Genomic DNA, 22,183 nt, shown 5'->3' with positions numbered 1-22,183 from the left:
AAATGGGAGCAGGAGTATGGCTTAACCTAATGAGGCAATGACACATTCCTAATGTCTTTTATTTTATGTCTTTTATTTGCTTGTCTCTCTCTCCCTGTGTTTCTCTTTCTCTGTCTCTGTCTCTCTCTGTCTCTCTGTCTCTGTCTGTCTGTCTCTCTCTCTCTCTCTCCCAGGAGTTATCTAGACATGGCTAAAGTTTTGGTATTTCGTCACCTCTTCTGGTTTGTGCTGTCCGTTGTTTTTGTTACTGGGGCAACCAGGATCTCAGTGTTTGGATTAGGCTACTTGCTCGCCTGTTTCTTTTTCCTGCTGTTTGGTACACAGCTTTTGGTCAAAACATCCAGGACCCGTCTCGCCCTCTGGGACTGTCTCATCATCTATAATGTTGCTGTTATTATATCTAAAAATATGCTGTCGGTAAGTGAAAGACAAGTGCACACAGACAGACAGGCACACACCCAGAGAGCACTTTCATACTTGCATTTTTAGCCCAGGGTGACCCCAGAGTGCATAAGCAGTTTCATGGAAAGAGATGATTTCCCTGGGCCTGTGACATTAGGAGGAGTACATCACAACAGCAGACATTAATAACAAATAAACTCATATTACTCTAAATAAGTAGTAATAAGTAGTATTAGTTGGCTAAATAAAACAGCGAAAATGTCAAAAGCAATTTGGTCTGATGGTGAAATTTGCCAACTGATGCACAACTGGGGAAGGAAAACCTTTTTATCACTATGGTGTATCAGGCTACTATGGTTACACTGTTGTAAGTAACCTAGACATTATATTTGAGAAATTATTTAATATGTGTGACTCTTCAACTTGGGTTTAAAGGGATATGTGTAAAGACACCTTCTCTAACCCAGGGGTGAGAGTAAAGCAATAAACACAAATGTGAAAAGAAGTTGGGTTGATCATGTTGGGTGAGTCACCTTGGCTCACCTTGGGGTAAGATGTGTGAGTATGAAAGCACCTTGATACAATAAACACACAACTATGTATGTAACACTGTATGTAATGATACACCCCTCAAGGAGATAACATTAAAGGATTATCCAGTGCTTTTCAATATTTGGCCTGTATACTACAATATATAGACATTTTACATTGCAACAACAATTTCACAACATATAAACAAAATCCCTAGATTTTCAAATTTTTGGTTGAAACATAACAAATATACATAACATGTTCTGTTTCTGCTGATAAAAAAAAATCAAGTCATCAAAACACAACAGTGCTGCTGCATTTAGGAAAACTAATGTGGGCGACTTTATTACAGTAATAGAATACTGGTGTGAAGACAGTTTGAAGTCTCTGAAAGTTCATTTTCATATCAGTGTGGAATGAATGGAAACCACTAGCTGGGTAAAAGGTAGGACAAGTGATATTGGAGCTCAAAAATAGGACTGCTTGCTGTGGGAAAGATGAACAGAAACGTTAAGTATATACATTTTGTAGATATTATGGCAAACATGCAAAATCACTGGTATGGTCCTTTAAAGACTGTTTGAAGTTTTACACTATTATTCTGTGGTGGAGTCTCCATGTGCACATGAAATGAGTGTGTTTGTGTGTATGTGTGTTTCAGATCCTGGCCTGTGTGTTTGTCGTGCAGATGCAGAAGGGATTCTGTTGGGTGATTCAGCTTTTCAGTTTGGTTTGCACAGTTAAAGGTTATTATGACCGTAAGTACTACATACTCTATGTCAGAATATCATGTGCAGATGAGAAATAGTTTTAGCATAGGGGAGATCCGGGTCGGTTGTAGCACTTTTTAGTTTTTTCCTTATTACAAAAAGACAGAGCCAGCTACAGTTTCAATATAATATAATTTAATGTAAGCAAGGTACACAAGTACTCCACCAATCCAAACTACGGTTTCGTCCCACGGATCAATACAGCAGGTGTGATCAGGCCGAAGGTGGAAGCAGCGCAATGCTACTTTCGCCCCGCACTGTCGTGGCGAAAGTAGCACACGTGTGGGACGAATATAGGAGTCCTCAAAAGTGGACTGAAGAGGCCAGGTGACACATTTTTTTTTCTTGCTTTTACTTCTCATTCCTTCATCAGTTAACCTTTCCGAGTAATAGTGAAATATAATTTATGTTATATGTTGCAAATTCATATAGTTAGACCTTTTGTCTATTTTGCCGACATGACCAGTGTTTTGCCTCCCTTAATAGACTTACCCATGCAAATGATTCACAATACAAATTTCTTGTTAAGATTAGCATTTAAAATGATTAACTTTTATAGTTATGAACTTTGTATTTAAGTTATTGTAGGCTATTTATTAAATGTTATTTATTTCATTTGTCATCCATAGCCTGTTGTATATTCTATATTGTGAATGGCTAGATTATTTGTGAATCTGGCCTCACCTCTTTAGCACTCACACCAAAATATATATATGCTGCTTGGATCAGATACTGCTTCAGCCTAGCCTCTTGCTCTCCACTGAACACCTTGTTGTGTGCTCCGTACCCTTGTGGAGGTGCTGCGCTGTCACTTCTCTTTCTCCTAATGTAGCACAGGAGGGTGACGTTACAGAGACCATAAATTTTTGCTGCAGCTTTGATTGACTGGCCCTCAAAAACAGCCTGGCAAACTCTTTCATAAAGCTCTGTGCTTCCTCACCCTAATCCTCAGCATATCCTGTAAGCACAGCATCAAGGAAATGCATAGGTAAGGCTCTGCTACAACCGTCCCTCCTCGCTCTCCCTACATTTAAAAGGACATAGCAGTTAAGCTAAGCTAACATGCCACATGAAACGACCGCTAATGTTTAGTCTACCGATAGGTCCAACAGACCATATAGGTTTGTTGTATTAAATACACAAACTCTATGACAAAATCGAAAAACACTTCTGGTTTCAGTATTTTACTTACCGCTATGAAAAGAACGTTTTCCCCTAAAACTCAGCAACAATACATGGGACGGCAAAGAATTTTTGCAGAGGCAGCCATGAAAGGAGGTGGAATCTGCTCACCAAATTACAAGTTCCTGTGTTGTGTCTAACATGAATAAGGGCCCGTGCTACAACCGCCCTGCTGCTACAACCGACCCGGATCTCCCCTACCCTCATATACTGTATAGCCATTATAATAATATTTTTGCATTGCTGGTAGGCAGGGCCAAAGAATGGTCAAGTGAGTTTGTCTGTCTGTTGAACATTTAACTCCAAGGCAACATATCTTGAAGTCTCTCGGCCATGTTACCATCAAATTTGTTTGTATTCATAAATGTGTGTCTTAATAATTTTGACCACGATTATACACAGAGGGTATGAATCAGTCTAAATGCACTGAGAAAACAATGCGATCTTCTGGGCTGATCCTTGGTGTCTTATCTCAATTGTCTGAATCCATCTCACACCAAGGAAGTGTCACTACCTTAATCCAATCATGTCTTTTGTACATGCACACACACTACTGCTGCGCACACTAGGGGTGGTGAAAAAAATCGATTATCGATTAATCACGATTATGTTGTAGATGATTATGAATCGATTATTAAATTTTTAAAAAATCGATGATTTGCTGACACTGTTCTTCAGGCTTCACCAAGCCGATCGGCGATTCGCGCTCTATTCCCTCGTGAGAGGTTAGCCAAGCACCGCGAGACAGTAGAGAAGAGACAGAGACTAGGAGAAGGAGCACGCAGCAGCGGCCAGACCGAGCTTGAAAATGAATGAAGAAGCAGCCGGAACCAGCAAGGAGCCAATTTACCCTCCTCCATCTACACTGAAAGCAAGCATGTGGGTTAATTTTGGCTTCCATGGTAGGAGCTCGAAAAATATTGACAGGACGCATGCGGTCTGTCGACATTGCCACACAAAATTAAAGTTTTGCGGCAATACCACTAACTTGAGGGCTAACTACTCTCCACGAGATGTCAAAACTAGCCCCGGGCTCAGAGTGAGCTAAGAAAATAACAAAAGCCATATCTTATTTTATTGCCAAAGATATGAGGCCATATAGTGTGGTGGAAAACCAAGGCTTCCGCTACATGGTGCACAATATGGAGCCACGGTATGTGATACCATCCTGGAGCTTTTTCACACGCAAGTCGATTCCAAGTCTTTACAAAGAGACAAAGTTTTTAGTGCAAGAGTCTCTCAAGTCTGCTACCAGGGTAGCATTTACATGTGATTCCTGGACATCCAGAGCCACCGTCTCATATGTGACCGTCACAGCTCATCATGTCAACAGTGAGTGGAAGCTAATTTCATATGTGCTTCGGACGGATGCTATGGATGACAGCCACACAAGCGCAAATACGTGTGAGTTTCTCCAAACTGTGGCGGACGAGTGGAATAGACAAAAACGACCTGGTTCTTGTCACCGACAATGCCTCAAATATGAACCTGGCTGCAGAGCTTGGCAACTTTGTACATGTCCGGTGTTACACTCACACCCTGAACCTTGCCTGCCACGGAGCCCTGAAATTGCCCGCTGTAGCCTGACTGTTAGGTCGCGTCAGACGGATCACCGCCTTCTTTCACCGCAGCACCACCGCCAGTCACGTACTGGAACAAAAGCAGGCGCTACTCGGTAAGCAAACAGTTTAAAATTATCTTGGAAAAATAAAATATTTGCCTTTGTAATCACTGTGAATCTTTTTTTTTGAGCCAAGCTGACACATTATCTGATAACATTAACCAATTTGTTGTGTCCATCTATCATTGTGTCAATTGCTGTCTTGCTCACAGGATATAAGTTGACATGCACCAAGACTATTATGATTCACTAAAACTAAACTCAAAGCTAAAACAAGGTCTGAAAAGTATTTTAGTTAATTGAAATGAAAATAAAAACTATACTTTACAATAAAGAGAGGCACACACTCTACACAGCATCTGCCCTTGATCCCCGCTTTAAAACTCTTCCACTCCTTTCAGAGGATGAAAGATTGGATACATACTGCAGAGTGACTACAGAGGCCGCATCCCTCGAGGTAGTCTCTCCTTTGATATAAATAATGCTACTAATTTATTTGTATCTGATTGATAAAATGCTTTGTATCAGAAAAATATGGCCACTGAAAAACTCAAAAAATGAATGTATTAGTTTCATTGGGAAAGTTTAGTTGCAGACTTGGAATGTAAAATTAAAATGTAGGCCATTGATTTATGATAGTGCTTTTGTATTTGTTTAATAATTTTGAAATGTGAATGCTTTAACCTGTCTTACAATTTCCCTGTGTTAGGTTCTGAGACAAAATGCTGAAGTTCCTGAGGGGGAAGGTGATGATGATATGGCTGAGGAGCATAATGAAAGTGAGGAAGATGACATGTTTGAGAAGGTTCAAGACGAAGACTTGAAGGTGGAGGAAGAAGGCCCCTCTGCAGCCTCCACCTCAAAACCCTCTTCTCTGACTGCGGGGGACATTGTATCAGCACAACACAGCACACTAACCCCACAACATGCAGATCAGTTGGTCTTTCTTCAGAAGAAATTGGTCGTTCCAGAAATATGAATTTAACTTAAATATGGTGTGTTCTGTCTGTCACTGTCACAAGGCCTCCCCCTTTCACCTTTTATTGTTGTTATGAGGCAAAAAGAATGCAATGAAACTGGTAATTGTTGTTTATGTTTACAAAAACACAATGTTTGTTGTCATTTCTGAGTTCCACAGAGCTAGTAAAGCACTAAATTCTAAATTTTATTTCAGTTTTCATGGTGGAATGTATTACACACACAGCACAATTTCCAAAGCTGCACAATTTCCAAAGCTGCATTTGTGTTTTACAATAAAAGAGAACTAATGATGCAATATAAATGTTGGAGGGTTATTTTGGGTTACTATCTGTTGTCAAATGGAAAATCAATAATCGGTAATCGAGAATCGCTAATACTCGAAAATTGGTTGTTAATCAAATCGGGACCTCAACAATCGTAATCGAATCGAATCGTGAAATCGCACAGATTAACCACCCCTAGTGCACACTCACTTACCCTACCCAAAAGCACTCCGCTGAGCCTACCGTAAGTACTGTGGCAGAGAACAGAGCTGGCTGTCCAGTACTACTTCCTCATTGCATCCGAGGCTATTAAAAGAAGGCTGAGACATGGTCTCTGACCCCATGGAAGCTATGGTGTACGGCACATGTGCAGTGTAACCAAAGCCGTGATGTTGAAGGTTTACAACAGTCAGAGCTAGAAAGAAAGGGATGATGTCCACAGGTAGCACTGGTATTCTATGATTGCATGCCATCTATTGAGAATTTCCGCAAGTGCAGACCAGATTTTACTGTACAAGTATTGTACCCCAATGATATCATGCAACTCCGTGTCCTCTCCCTCACTTTACCCTCTCTGATTGCATCTGCATTGGAGCCACATGCACACTTGTGCGTGGGAGGGGCTTGGATGAGGTACTGAATCTCAGGTGGGTGCTATTTGAGCTTGGTTGAGTTCAAATTTACAAAGGACAAAGGTCTTCTTATTCTTACATGTGGTCTCGGCATGCTTACAAATGAACTCTGGAGCAGTTTGTTTGCAATGTGAATGTGAGCCTAGAGTAGACACAAACAAAGGAAGCATTGTGTGTTTTGGGCTGAAGAAGCTCCTGTAGCTCAGGCGTGCAATATGGACTAGTAATTAATAACAACAAAACAAAATATATCTAAAATCCAAAGATCCCTCTGCGCTCAGCTACGTTCCGGCACTTTACCTCTGGCCATAGAGACGGGCAGGTTTAGGGGTGTACCTGAGGAACAGAGACTTTGTTTGCTCTGTGATTTAGAACAGATTGAAAATGAGATTCATTTTATGTTCCTTTGTCCTCTGTATGATGAGCTTAGACATGTATTTTTTGAAAAAATGAGATTGTTATTCAATGGTTTCTTTTACCTGGATGATTATAAAAAACTGGAATTATGTTTCAGAATAGGAGTTTTTCATACAGCTAACTTTATTTGTAAAGCGTGGGAAAAGAGAAAAAATGTGCTGTATGTTTGATTTGAATTTGGTAATATATACAGTATGTAGTCCATATGTGCAGGCATAAGTGTATGTATGTTTTTCTTTATTTTTATTTATCTGTTGTTGTTTTGTTTATCTGTTTACACACTATGCAATGCTGTTTGTCATGTTTAGTGTCTTATAAGCCCATGTGGGTTGGGCACCTTGAGTGCACGACACTTAAATAAAAATTCATTCATTCATTCATAACAGGAAAAAAAATTGGTAGCATTAGCAGCTAGCAGTTAGCAACATAGGAACACAATGAAGCAAGGGTTGATATGGAGCAACAAGGAAATATATTGGTATATAACCCAAACAAGCCCTGCAATAATGAAGAAATGACAAAGTTGTTACTGGTGCTCCATCCTAATGTTAGATATTGTGTTGGCCAACTGTCTTTGTACAATTAAGTGACCGAGGAAAAAAACATCCCCAAAGTAAAAACTGCATTTTTCTTCAGAGAAATTTCCTTAATTGTGTTAGAGAATCTTGATCCCACTATCGGCTGTTTTCAAGTAGGCCATTATGTCAGTTTCCACAGTGCTGAAGGTGTCACTGTCCTCAAAGCAAAAAAAGTCCTGCTCTTTAGAGAAGCCAGAGTTTGGTATTGTCGGAGACAGGGGCTTCTTGGCTGGTTGCTGCACAGGGCCAGAGCCAGGGACAAGCTTATGACACTCTGCTGCCACAATTCCCTTGACCATCTCTTTCTTCTTCTGGTCTCTCAACCACCATAACTTGAACTTGGGAAGTGTGACAGCTGCCAGCATTGCTTCGTTGCTTTCCAGGACTGATGTAAATCGTGTTTCGGTAGCCTGCAAAACATTGTGTCACATTGTGACACAGACATTAGAATAAGTGAGATTCCTTTTGTATACATTTCCATGAAAGCTCTACCTTTGACCTGTAGTTATGAGTTATAAAATCATTTAAACACCACAAAACAGACACAATGAGAATAATTGAGAATGTATGTGCATCTGATTGGACAAAACTGAAACTTTATTTCACCAAAAAAAGTATTACTATATATTTTTGTTGCACCCTGTGGGTAGGCACAGTACAGTTTCCCTTACATGAAATGCATTGAAAATTTACTTTTTGCATATTTTCTCCTTTTTCTTAGGCTATATTATTGCTCACTCTTAGCTAGAAAATATTATTTGTTTACATCTGTAGTTATAATAAACTGGGTCATTCCGTGTCAACTCAGCGAGATTAGGGGAGGTCAGTTGCTTGACCACCTCAGAATCTCTTGAAACTTTTTAGGAATGATCTTTGGCATCTGAAACAATTTTTTAGCTGAAATTCCAACAACATACTTCTATCTCTTACTATCCCAAATTTCATCAACCTAAGATATCCTTCTGGCTGTTTTGAAATTAATTACTTTTTTACCTGTGTCAACTTTGACTGGCCATAACTCCCTTTTCTACTTACATATGAAAGCTTTCCAAGCATTGGTAATGCCATTCAGATATTATTCTCAAAATAACATTGATCAAATAGATCCTATGAAGTAGAGATATATTTTTCCTATTTTTTTGAAAATCCACTTTATTTGCAATTTTTGAACAAATCCTGAATTTGAGAGGTCTTAAGCAAAAAATTGAGGCTTGATTGCCAGAATGTGCTGCATCCTCTCCATTCAACTTCTGAACATCTCCTGAAGACTCTGAGACATATACTTCAAGACGTGGACATTTGAAAGTGGCATCTTGTTGAATTTCCAACTCGTGGATGATTTATTAAAAATTCCTATTAAAAAATCTGAAAATATTGGAATTTAAGCTTCAAAATTACCAGATGTCAGTTTCAGATGCCCAAGATCATTCCTACAAAGCTTCCACAGATTCTGAGATAGTCAAGGAACCACCTTCGCTGAGTTGACACCAAAGGTGTAACATGGAGGGGTTGAGATTTCCACCTGTGAAGCAGGTCTGAGGACATGCTCCGCATGAGAAAATCTTTAAATATTTCGATTATATAGATATACATTTTATATATATATATATATATATACATATATATATATATATATATGTATACACTATATTGCCAAAAGTATTCGCTCGGCTGCCTTCACACATATATGAACATGAGTGTCATCCCATTCTTAAATCATAGGATTTAATATGATGTGGGCCCATCCTTTGCAGCTATAACAGCTTCAACTCTTCTAGGAAGGCTTTCCACAAGGTTTAGCAGTGTGTTTATGGGAATTTTTGACCATTCTTCCAGAAGTGCATTTGTGAGGTCAAACACTGATGTTGGACAAGAAGGCCTGGCTCGCAGTCTCCGCTCTAATTCATCCCAAAGGTGTTCTCTCGGGTTCAGGTCAGGACTCTGTGCAGGCCAGTCAAGTTCTTCCACACCAAACTCGCTCATCCATGTCTTTATGGACCTTGCTTTGTGCACTGGTACACAGTCATGTTGGAACAGGAAGGGCCATCTCCAAACTGTTCCCACAAAGTTGGGAGCATGAAATTGTCCAAAATGTCTTTGTATGCTGAAGCATTAAGAGTTCCTTTCACTGGAACTAAGGGGCCGAGCCCAACGTCTGAAAAACAAGCCCACACCATAATCCCCCCTCCACCAAACTTTACACTTGGCACAATGCAGTCAGACAAGTACCGTTCTCTTGGCAACCACCAAACCCAGACTCGTCCATCAGATTGCCAGACGGAGAAGCGTGACTCGTCACTGCAGAGAACACGTGTCCACTGCTCTAGAGTCCAGTGGCGGTGTGCTTTACACCGCTGCATCCGATGCTTTGCATTGTGCTTGGTGATGTAAGGCTTGGATGCAGCTGCTTGGCCATGGAAACCCATTCCATGAAGCTCTCTACACACTGCTCTTGAGCTAATCTGAAGATCACATGAAGTTTGGAGGTCTGTAGCTATTGACTCTGCAGAAAGTTGGCGTCCTCTGCGCACTATGCGTCTCAGCATCCGCTGACCCCGCTCTGTGATTTTATGTGGCCTACCACTCCGTGGCTGAGTTGCTGTCGTTCCCAATCGCTTCTACTTTGTTATAGTACCACTAACAGTTGATTGTGGAATATTTAGTAGCGAGGAAGTTTCACAACTGGACTTACTGCACAGGTGGCATCCTATTACATTACTATTACAGCACCATGCTGGAATTCACTGAGCTCCTGAGAGCGACCCATTCTTTCACAAATGTTTGTAGAAGTAGTCTGCATGCCTAGGTGCTTGATTTTATACACCTGTGGTCATGGAAGTGATTGGAACACCTGAATTCAATGATTTGGATAGATGAGCGAATACTTTTGGCAATATAGTGTATATATATATATATATATATATATGTGTGTGTGTGTGTGTGTGTGTGTATATATATATATATATATATATATATTACAAACATAAACTTAGTAGTGATCATACACGGCCACGGAACAATCATTTTCATGTATATACACGATCTTTGGCTGATCAAGTGACCGCACAGAACTCTCCTGTTGGCTTTTAGCCCATCGTGTGACAGCACACAGGTCTCTTATTGGGCACACCGATGGGCTCAATGGAAAGTTTGAAGTGTCCCGGTTTCATTGAAAAAAAAAACAACAACAAAAACAATCGCGTCTCTGTCCGAATGAGAGTGGTGTAAAAGAGTATGACAGAGTATGACAGCTTCATCGAAGATGCCGACCTCTAGGTTAATATGATGACAAAGTCGCCTGTTAACTGAGTAGCGAATCTGACTAACTGGCTAGCTTGCATTATAGCTAAGACACAGCACAGCGGAATGTAGGACCTTCGTTCAGTTCACGTTATTTGACTCGTGAGTGGTGGCACTGCAGCCCTAGCAGTATCATACTTCCTGTTGGGAAGACATTTTCATTCTTTTGGGGTGCGCAGACAAACGTCACTATATTTCTACTGCGAAATTGAGAAAATCTACCACATTGTTGTGTTAATAATACTTAACAATCATTACAAATGATTATGATATGATATTGGGTGGGTTGTGGTGGCTGGTTTGGATTATTGGGTGGGTTGCAACGCACCCATCCCCCCCATAAATTACACCTGGTTGGTTGACACGGAATGACCACTCTACTGAAGTAAACAATTACACCACATGTGCTGTAATAAAAATTAGTGGTGTCCACTGATGAAAGGCAGTCTTTCTGTACTGTGAAGAGGGATAACCAGATAATTACAAAGGTGCTGATGAATGTTGAATCTAACCTTACCTGAACTATGGCATCAGGTAGGCCAGTTGCCACAGTCAGACCGTCTCTCATCTCCAGTGTCTTTGACATCAATACTTCTAGAGTGGGCAGGAGGGTGCCATAGTAACAGTTTTCGTCTCCTTGCAGGATGTCCAGAGTGGGTTCATGATGGCACAGTATCCCCTCAGAAACTGAAGTTCTCTTTTACTAATACATTTTAGTTGTAAACGATCAGAGATGGTACTTGTATTTCAACAGTTCATACCACAGCATCATAAAATGAGTTCCATCTTGTAGTGCATGGCACCAGCAGCCTTTTGGCAACCACTTCTCCCACCTTCTCTGAAGCCACTGTTGACCTGCTGGCCTTATTCCACATTGCTGTGCACTTAGCGGTAGCGCTTCTGTGCTGGCAAACGCGGCAGCAGGGACGGTTTTTGCTATGGGCAGTACAACTGCCCAGGGCGCAATCTACTTGGGGGCGCACGAGAAAAAAAAAAAAAAAATCTCCAGTTTTCTAGACTACCGTATTGACCCGCACATGCCGCGGCACCATCAGTCGGCATCAGGCGGGCCAGCCGCGGCACCATAAGTCGGCATCGGGCGGGCCGGCCAATACCGCACCCACCCGTCAGGTCTGCTGGATCTGACAGGTGAGCTGCCTGATGCTGGCCGGTGCTGCGGCCGGCCCGCCTGATACCAACTGATGGTGCCCCGGTGCCGTGGCCGACCGGCTCTGCTAAATAATGGCGAATTTGGTGTTTTTTTTTTTTTTCGGGCTTTATCGGGCTGTCGGGCCTAAAGTTCGGCTAATTAGTCGGGTCGGGTCAGGCCTCGGGCTGGCCCAGTCGGGCCCGGGTCAGGTCGGGTCTTAATTTTCAGGCCCGATGAGAACTCTATATCCACGTAGTTGGAAAAAACCTCCATGACAGCATGTTTTGTCCAGAGTAAACAGAAACACAGCCACAACGTGTCTCCGCTTGTGAATATAAATAGGAATTAAGACTTAGAGCTACACTACAGCTGGCCAAAAATGAATTAGTTTACCGATCTACATAAAAATAATGGAGTAATGGGCCATTTAGTAATGGTAACTGAGTTACTTAATTTAAAAAGTAATGCGTTTGAGTACTAGTTACTTTGTAACGTGCTACTAGTCCCAACACTGATTACACCCTACCCACAAGGAGAGGTAGGTTCAGTTCTAGATTCATTTTTTCAAAGCAAAATCACTTTGCGAATTTCAAATAGTATTCTGCTAGTCAGGTAGCTGGTTACATAATGAGCACTTGAGTACTCACACCCATTCCTAATTTGCAAACAATACACATAAATCATTACACAGGTTGCAACTTTGCAAACTAAGAACTTTCCTGTGTTGATGGAGGATTGTACCCTCTGGTCTTTGTATGTGTGTTAATGTATTTGTGCTTGCATGGTCTATTCCTGCTAGCTAAATCTGTGAGTGACAAGACGTGCATCCTACCAGTGGAAGAGGCGGGGATAATGTGGGACAGTATCTGTTTCCTCTTCCTGTTGCTGCAGAGGCGCGTCTTTCTCAGTTTCTACTTCCTACATGTCACAGCAGATCTACAGGCTTCTGCCAGACAGGCTTCAAGGTAAGACTTAGATTGGGCTAGGCAACCATGTGCTATGGAGAGCTGAGAGTCTGCAGGTTTTCATTACAACAAACTGGCAAACAGTGACCATGTGAATGGGTGAATTTTTTGTACAGACTTTGATTAGATGAAAAGTCAGTTCCATTTGGGGAATTCTGAGGTGGCTGCATCAGTAAATAGTACAGGATATATTTAATATAGAAATAGAATGTAAGATAGCTGCAAGCAGCAATTTATAGCGTCCAAGCACAATACGCAGTCATCAACTAAATAAGAACTTTACATTTGGTCTTAACAGCCTTAATCTGTGAATCAGTTGGCACATGGCTTTACCAACATAATCTTGACAGTGTGGGCACCATGTGTACTTAGTTTGATAAAGATTGGTCAGCCTATGTAAAATATGAGTGAGTGCTTATCAGCCTAATTGTTGAAGACATTTTGATCTGTGTGTGCATTTTAAAATATATCACAAGTTTTTTGAGGAGAACAAGGTTTTGGACCAGAATCCTTTTTTTGTGATTAAGTGAGAGTGGGGCGAGAATGAGTAATCAAACCAATCATAAGAGGGCTCCAGCATTGGTGCTTGGACCACTAATGATAATGCAAATACAGGACCAGCGAGTGAAAACATTCAGAGTTTTCAAACTTTCTTCACACCAGTATTCCATCACTGTATTAAGGTGTCCACATTTGTTTCCCTAAAAGCAGCAGACTTGAAATTTGATGGAGTGAAACTGTCTCTCTGTAGAAATATACTTCCTAAGGAAATACTTATTTTACACAGTGAATTGTGACTTCCATGGTTTATGCAGCCAACTTTGTTGGCTGCAGAAGCTGAGCATTTACAAAGTGGGTGTTTCAAACAAAAAGTATAATTTGAAAATTGACGGATTTTGATTATATGTTGTGAAATCTTTCGTGCCCCTGCATATTTTGCAAAATGGTTTGTTGTGATATGTAAATTGATTTAAAATAGCCAAACATTCAAAATCGCTGGTATGGTTCTTTAAAGTACAAAGTATGTTATTAAAAATGAAAATATCAACAGATAAAACTAAAGAAGAGAAAGCATTTTCTACTAGCTTTATATAGCAGCACAGTGTACAGTATACAGCAGGGGTCGGCAATTAAGTTTGGCCTCGGGCCAGTTTTTTTCCAAGCCATTACATGGCGGGCCACAACCAAATTATATTACATTATAATTATTATATAATATTATATTATATCATATTATATTATATTATATATTATAATATTGGAATTTCAGCACCAGGCGCTGTCCGCTGACGTCATTTGGTTTTTGCATGATAAGCGTCCACGCTGCACCTCGCTGATGCGCTTATTCACCCTCGTATCCAGATATAACAAATAAGAATTTAGATCGATTGAAATGTTTCTGTTCTGAAAAATGAAGTTTCCAAATAAAGAGCTTTTTTGAGACTGGCAGTCTGATTTTTAAAAAGTATAATTTATTTTTTTATTTTCATTCTCTAGTTCAAACAATCTCACGGGCCAGATGTTTTTGCTTGCAGGCCACATGTGGCCCAGGGGCCGCTAATTGCCGACCTATGGTATACAGTATACACACACACACACACATACACACACACACACACACACACACACACACACACACATACACGTTTATCTTACCAACAGGGGACTATCAGCCCAGACTGACCAAGAGGGGACCTCTATTTCTGGTCATTTTAATAAAACAAAAATAGAATAGAAAATTTTCTTTTAAGGTCTTTTACCATAATGTTACTTCAAATGTGACTTTTAATTTTTTTTAAAGAAATTGCCAAGAGGGGACCTGGATCCTTGAGTGAGGTGTACCTATCTAACAGGGAACCTCCATATAAGGCAGTGGAGCTGTCTGTACCCATTCACACTCCTAATGAGAGCTCGTTTACCACAAAGACTTTCTTGGTTTCTTTCAAGAATGGGTGATTTAACTTAAATGTTATCATTATTTAAACATTTCTCTGTGAGAAAAATCTAACAAAAATAACCAACAAGGGAGCAAGGGAGTAATAAGTACTTAAAAAGAAAGAAAGAAAGAAAAAGAAAGAAAGAATGAAAGAAAGAAAGAAAGAAAAACAACCAGAATGAAATTAAATTAAAATTTAAATGATTTCATTTTTGACTAATGGCTAAAAAAACAATTTATTATCAGACTTTGACTAGACTTCTAAAACTGTGATGACAGAAGTTCCCTGTTGGCTGGTAAATACTGACAGGAGTCCCCTCTTAGATAGCATGCAGCGACCTTCACACTCCAGCATGGATGACAAGAAAAAATAAGCAAAATGAGTAAGTAAAATTACAATCTTAACTAGATAATTGTTGTTCAAATATGATGTGTTATGTTTTTTGAGGCACATTACAGAAAAAAAGGTACTTCTACTGTTTGGAATGACAGAAGTCCCCTGTTGGCTGGGAAACACTGACAGGAGTTCCCTCTTGGATAGCATGGAGCGACAGCCACACTCCAACATGAGTTAGGAAAAAATAAATAAGTAACATGGGTAATTCTTAAGACAAAATAATCTAAACTAAACATAATCCAATCTGTGGTGTTATTTTTCAGCAAAGTTGCACCAGTAATGTTGTCATTGTTGCTTTTTTGAAATGTGGGATGTATTGTGAAAACCACCTATCATGACTTACAGTATTTAAGTATAAAGAAACTAAAATCCTTTAGTACCTAATTTGGATATCAATATAAAGGGTTTGACAGAGAACAACAATTTTACATGGAATGAGAAGGGTTGCCTGTTAGGGAAATAAACTGTTTGGCCCTTTAACTTACTACCTAATAGAGACACACAATACATAAACACTATTTTGCCACAGAGCGTTTAGAGGATATGCCATTGTTTGAAAATAGAAATACAGGTAAATCTGTTTTTGCATATGATAATCACAGTTTTCTCAACTTGAGAAAACTGTGATTGGGTTTAAGTCAGAACTCAGGATTTCCAACTTCCAGTAAATTCCCAGTAAATAATTACTGAGTCCCCTCTTTGCCTGAACAAAATGACACAGGTCCCCTGTTGGATGGTATGGAGCAACGCTCACACTCCTACATGTATGTGATTAGGACAGAAAAAGATGTGATCATTGGCAGTAAGCTGTCACAAAGTTGAACAGAAAGGTAATAGAGGATTTTAAAGATTTTGCCAGAGCCTTTAGTATCACAGAGTATCAGTATCAGTAACACAGAGCTCCAATATTTTCATTTCTATCAGCTCCTCAGATTAAAACTCTAAGCAAGTGCTACATCTGTTATAAAATCAGAGTATGCGTGATATTACATTATCTGCTAATTCAAAGTCAAACATTTTAGTGTAATAAATTCAGTAGTGTTTAACTCAGGATTTCCAACTTCCTAGTAGTAAAAAGCATGGAGAAGTTCCTTAAATTGCAGTAGTCTTAAGGTAAGGCAACTTTTCTCATCCTTTTGGTCATGATAATTTTACTATGCACTTTTAAACACTTTGATTTTCACCATTATACAGTAGTTCTTTGTTTTAAACTTTGTGATAAACTGTAAATAATTACTGAGTCCCCTCTTTGCCTGAACAAAATGACACAGGTGCCCTGTTGAATGGTATGGAGCGACGCTCACACTCCTGCATGTATGTAATTAGGACAGAAAAAGATATTATCATTGGCAGTAAGCTGTCACAAAGTTGAACAAAAAACAGCATTGTTACTGTTTGATATGTTTTTGGTTTTCTAAAGATAGTTTTCCCTGCTCTATAGAGGGTGATAAATATTTTGCCACAGAGCTTTTAGAGGATATGCCATTGTTTGCAAATAGAAATACAAGTAAATCTGTTTTTGCATATGATTAAAAAAAAAAAGTCAAAGTCAAACATTTTAGTGTAATAAATTCAGTAGTTTTTAACAACAGTTAAGTATTCAGTACTGATACATTTTCAAACCATAAACATTAAACTGATATTGTCATGCCTGCCTGTTAGGGAAATAAACTGTTTGGCCCTTTAGCTTACTACCTAATACAGACACCGAATACATAAACACTGCAACACTGCTAAGAGAAGCACACTAAAACATTGAACATTTGGTTTTAAGTCAGAACTCAGGATTTCCAACTTCCAGTAAATTCCCAGTAAATAATTACTGAGTCCCCTCTTTGCCTGAACAAAATGACACAGGTGCCCTGTTGGATGGTATGGAGCGACGCTCACACTCCTGCATGTATGTGATTAGGACAGAAAAAGATGTGATCATTGGCAGTAAGCTGTCACAAAGTTGAACAGAAAGGTAATAGAGGATTTTAAAGATTTTGCCAGAGCCTTTAGTATCACAGAGTATCAGTATCAGTAACACAGAGCTCCAATATTTTCATTTCTATCAGCTCCTCAGATTAAAACTCTAAGCAAGTGCTACATCTGTTATAAAATCAGAGTATGCGTGATATTACATTATCTGCTAATTCAAAGTCAAACATTTTAGTGTAATAAATTCAGTAGTGTTTAACAACAGTTAAGTATTCAGTACTGATACATTTTCAAACCATAAACATTAAACTAATATTGTCATGCCTGCCTGTTAGGGAAATAAACTGTTTGGCCCTTTAACTTACTACCTAATACAGACACAGAATACATAAACACTGCAACACCGCTAAGAGAAGCAAGATTAGTGGGTTAACAGTTGTTAACAGTTGTCAATATTATATTATCAAAACATGTCAGTAACCCTTACTGACTACTAGACTAAAGTACTAGGCTATAAGGGACCATACCCACACTTATTTTGAGCCTCAGTCTTATTTTTAATATTTGGATTTTTAAAAAATATCTATCTATCGATATATATACATATACATATATATATACATATATACACACACATATTTATACATATATATATATACATATATATATATATATATATATATATATATATATATATATATATAGTGACTGTGGAGGCCAGGTCATCTGCCGCAGCACTCCATCACTCTCCTTCTTGGTCAAATAGCCCTTACACAGCCTGGAGGTGTGTTTGGGGTCATTGTCCTGTTGAAAAATAAATGATCGTCCAACTAAACGCCAACCGGATGGGATGGCATGTCGCTGCAGGATGCTGTGGTAGCCATGCTGGTTCAGTGTGCCTTCAATTTTGAATAAATCCCCAACAGTGTCACCAACAAAACACCCCCACACCATCACACCTCCTCCTCCATGCTTCACAGTGGGAACCAGGCATGTGGAATCCATCCGTTCACCTTTTCTGCGTCTCACAAAGACACGGCGGTTGGAACCAAAGATCTCAAATTTGGACTCATCAGACCAAAGCACAGATTTCCACTGGTCTAATGTCCATTCCTTGTGTTTCTTGGTCCAAACAAATCCCTTCTGCTTGTTGCCTCTCCTTAGCAGTGGTTTCCTAGCAGCTATTTGACCATGAAGGCCTGATTGGCGCAGTCTCCTCTTAACAGTTGTTCTAGAGATGGGTCTGCTGCTAGAACTCTGTGTGGCATTTATCTGGTCTCTGATCTGAGCTGCTGTTAACTTGCGATTTCTGAGGCTGGTGACTCGGATGAACTTGTCCTCAGAAGCAGAGGTGACTCTTGGTCTTCCTTTCCTGGGTCGGTCCTCATGTGTGCCAGTTTCGTTGTAGCACTTGATGGTTTTTGTGACTCCACTTGGGGACACATTTAAAGTTTTTGCAATTTTCCGGACTGACTGACCTTCATTTCTTAAAGTAATGATGGCCACTCGTTTTCTTTAGTTAGCTGATTGGTTCTTGCCATAATATGAATTTTAACAGTTGTCCAATAGGGCTGTCAGCTTTGTAGTAACCTGACTTCTGCACAACACAACTGATGGTCCCAACCCCATTGATAAAGCAAGAAATTCCACTAATTAACCCTGATAAGGCACACCTGTGAAGTGAAAACCATTTCAGGTGACTACCTCTTGAAGCTCATCGAGAGAATTCCAAGAGTGTGCAAAGCAGTAATCAGAGCAAAGGGTGGCTATTTTGAAGAACCTAGAATATAAAACATGTTTTCAGTTATTTCACCTTTTTTTGTTAAGTACGTAACTCCACATGTGTTCATTCATAGTTTTGATGCCTTCAGTGAGAATCTACGATGTAAATAGTCATGAAAATAAAGAAAACGCATTGAATGAGAAGGTGTGTCCAAACTTTTGGCCTGTACTATATATATATATATATATATATATATATGAACATTTTAGTTAAATAAAAGTAAAAAACTACCTTTAAATTAAGAAAACTGAAATAATAATGTGTGCTTACAAAATAATCTGAATGAACAAACCAAAAAAGAAAAAAACAAAATGTCTTTAGTTCTATATTTTGCCAATTTGGTCAAATTTGTCCACACAAAAACCATGAGGAGGAATTGGTATTTGTGTTTATTGAGACTAGGATGTCAACATGACTGTGATGCAGTTGCCTTCACAAAGTGTTATTTGTACTGTAATACCTATTCTAAACTTCCTCAATCTTGCCCCTGACAAATACCCCTATATTACAGTATAATAAAAAGTAAATAAATAAAACTAATACTTAAACTACTAAAAAGTAAATTGAAACTTAAGGGCTTTTAGAGCTTGAAATATTGAGGAGGTGGGGACAATCCAAGGGGACATAAAAGTAAAGATCAGTGATATTGTTTATTGTTTTGGGGGGGTTTTACACACTGAATGTAGCTGTTGACTGACGAACAACATTTGTGGCAGTGGAGATAGTGGAAACCTACAAATAGTTGGACAGTGTGATTGATAACAAGCTGAAATTTAATTTGAACGCAGAAATTATTTGCAAAAAAGGCCAGCAATGTCTCTACTGCCTCCACAAGATGGCAAAATTCAATGTAGATAAGACTCTTGTTAGCTCCCGATTCTTTTGTTGAAACCCCAAGAACAGACCGGAGTCAGTCTTCAATTTTCTGATGCAATATTTATTATGGTCACATATAAAGCAAGGCAGCGCTGGTCTCAGTGTGACAGAGCTCCCGCAGGATCTCAGTCAGAATGAGCCCCGATATCAGGAAATTATACACATTTATGTTCTTGGGCTGGGCCTACCCCGTACATAGATTGGACTTAAACGCAACCGAGAATAATTGGCCAGTTACCCGGACATGGACAGGCCAACCACTGTCCATGCCTTGTTTCTGGAATGTGTGATGCTATGTGTGTGAATGTTGACTGGGCGTGTATCTAATGCAACAGACCTAACTAACAAGATAGAGAAAGTACATCTAGCTTTTGCTGTGTCTGTCCTCTGCTTAGCAGTCAAGCTGTCCTGAACTATGTAATACATTGGATAATGCATGAAACATTGAACTATAAGGCCAATTGTAACACTCTGATGCGTATATTTTATAAATTCTATATCAAGTCTATCATGACATTCTCTATGATCTGCTGGTATGGCAATCTTAGTGCTGATGACAAAACTGCACTTTCCAAAATCGTGAAAGCCAGTGGCAAAATCATAGGTGCTCCACAAAGCAGCTGATCCGACCTGTACGACAGACACATTTTGAAAAAAGCTAACACCATAGTACACACCCCCTCCATTCTGAGTTTCAGTTACTGCCTTCTGGTTCACATTTAAGGTTTCCCTCAGCGAGGAGCAACAGATATAAGTACTCATTTGTCCCCAGTGCTATCTATCTCCTTAACTCAGGCCAGGGGAAGTGATAGGTGGGCAGTTGGGCTCATGGTAGTGATGTTGCTTTTTTATGCTGTTTTACAGTGGCAGTGCTCTTCTGTGAACCCGTGAAGTGAAATTTTACTGATTGTGATGTTTTTAGTGGTGTATTTTTTTTTATCCTACTGGAGAAAAAAATTTACTTAATTTATTTGTTTATTTATTTATTAGTTATTGTTGCCTCAGTATTTTCATTTGTTGACAAGGCGCTGTTACAGTTGAGGGTCTGTTCGCCTGTTTGCAGCTGCTACATTCAGTGCCCTATCACCTTCATAACCGCTTGTATTATGTATTATGTCGTTTGTTCTTATGACCTGTCTTTTGTTTTGTCTTTATGACTTGCTGCAATACCAATTGCCTACTCGGGACAATAATAAAGATCTATCTATCTATCTATCTATCTATCTATCTATCTATCTATCTAAATGAACCTGTAGGTACAATTGCGTTACTATAGGTTTTAGTTTGTGTTGTAAAATGTGTGTGCAGCACAGAAACTAAAAGCAATTTTACAAAATTTTGTTTACATTTGGAACTTGGAAAATTAGCCAATAAATAGTAAAACATGTAAGTTGCCATTAAGACCTTTAATAAATAAATAGAAACCAATGTTTGGCATATTGTTAGAAATGGCCTCCCAAGCTTTTCATTCAAGATGTTTGTTCATTTGTTCATTTGAGAGTAAAATAACTGCCACCAGTGCTATATCTTAGGGCAGAGTGATACTAAATCTAGTTAGGTACAGTGGTGGAAAAAAGTTTTCAGACACCCCATGCATCTGTCAAATATTGCATTAAGAATCACTCTTAGGTCTTCAAGTGCAATTTCTTTTAGTGCAGTCACAGCCAAAATACTAAATACATCCTAAAAAATCCATTAAAAACTTCAAATTGATTGGTTCCATAAAAATACATTAGAAATTTTGAAAAACAAGGAACCTAACGCAGGAAACACGCCTGAAGATAAAGATTCTCAGCCAGGAAGGGCACAGCTGCCGCCAGATAGCCAGGAAGTGCAGATGCAGTCCTTCAGCAGTTGGATCCACTCTGCAGAAATACAGACGAACCAACAGCTTGGAAGACAAACCAACATCTGGGCGTCCGAGGGTTTCTTCAGCAAGAAATGACCGCATCCTGATCCGCATGTGCAGGCAAAACCGCCCAATGACATCACAGGAGCTTCAGCAGCAGTGGTCAAACCAAACTGGTGTCCAGTGTTCCACCCGCACTGCACGTGGCCGACTTTTAGATCATGGCTTAAGGTCCTACAAGGCTATCAGGAAGCCCCTGATCAATGAGAGACAGAGGCTAGCCCGGCGTCGTCGGGCCCAGGCACACAAGAACTGGACAGCCAGGAACTAGAAGAAGATTCTGTGGTCAGAAGAATTTGTCAAGAATTTAGTTTTGTTAGTTTTCCCTGTAAACAATAAACAAAAAAATAGAATTTGTATTTGTTTGTATCTGTCTAATGGAGCCACACCTTTTGAAACACCAAAAAGATTTTTCCACAAATATTTCATGATAATATTTGAGATTGTGTAAAATTTGAAGGGTGTCCGAAAACTTTTTTCCACCACTGTATGTCTATGTCACTATTATTCAAATCAAACAGGAAGGCTTTTTTGTTTGTTTGTTTTATTTTTTTCATATGCAAGCCA

The 22,183-nt window shown here is 39.4% G+C and overlaps 1 protein-coding gene across 2 annotated transcripts in view; it reads left to right on the top strand.

Annotated features, from left to right (window-relative positions):
- Positions 1–22,183, top strand: part of piezo1 (piezo type mechanosensitive ion channel component 1 (Er blood group)) — a 267,968-nt gene that overhangs the window by 124,537 nt on the left and 121,248 nt on the right. For both annotated transcript variants that reach the window (XM_030070245.1, XM_030070244.1), the window contains exons 25-27: positions 174–417; positions 1,595–1,691; positions 12,627–12,792. In XM_030070245.1, coding sequence (XP_029926105.1) covers positions 174–417; positions 1,595–1,691; positions 12,627–12,792 — 507 coding nt within the window. The remainder of the gene's footprint in view (positions 1–173; positions 418–1,594; positions 1,692–12,626; positions 12,793–22,183) is intronic.

The sequence above is a fragment of the Myripristis murdjan genome, chromosome 15 (genome assembly GCF_902150065.1).
Source record: "Myripristis murdjan chromosome 15, fMyrMur1.1, whole genome shotgun sequence".
Classification (NCBI taxonomy): Eukaryota; Metazoa; Chordata; class Actinopteri; order Holocentriformes; family Holocentridae; genus Myripristis; species Myripristis murdjan.
Note: the sequence above shows the minus strand (reverse complement) of the source record. Positions and strands in the feature narration are given on the sequence as shown.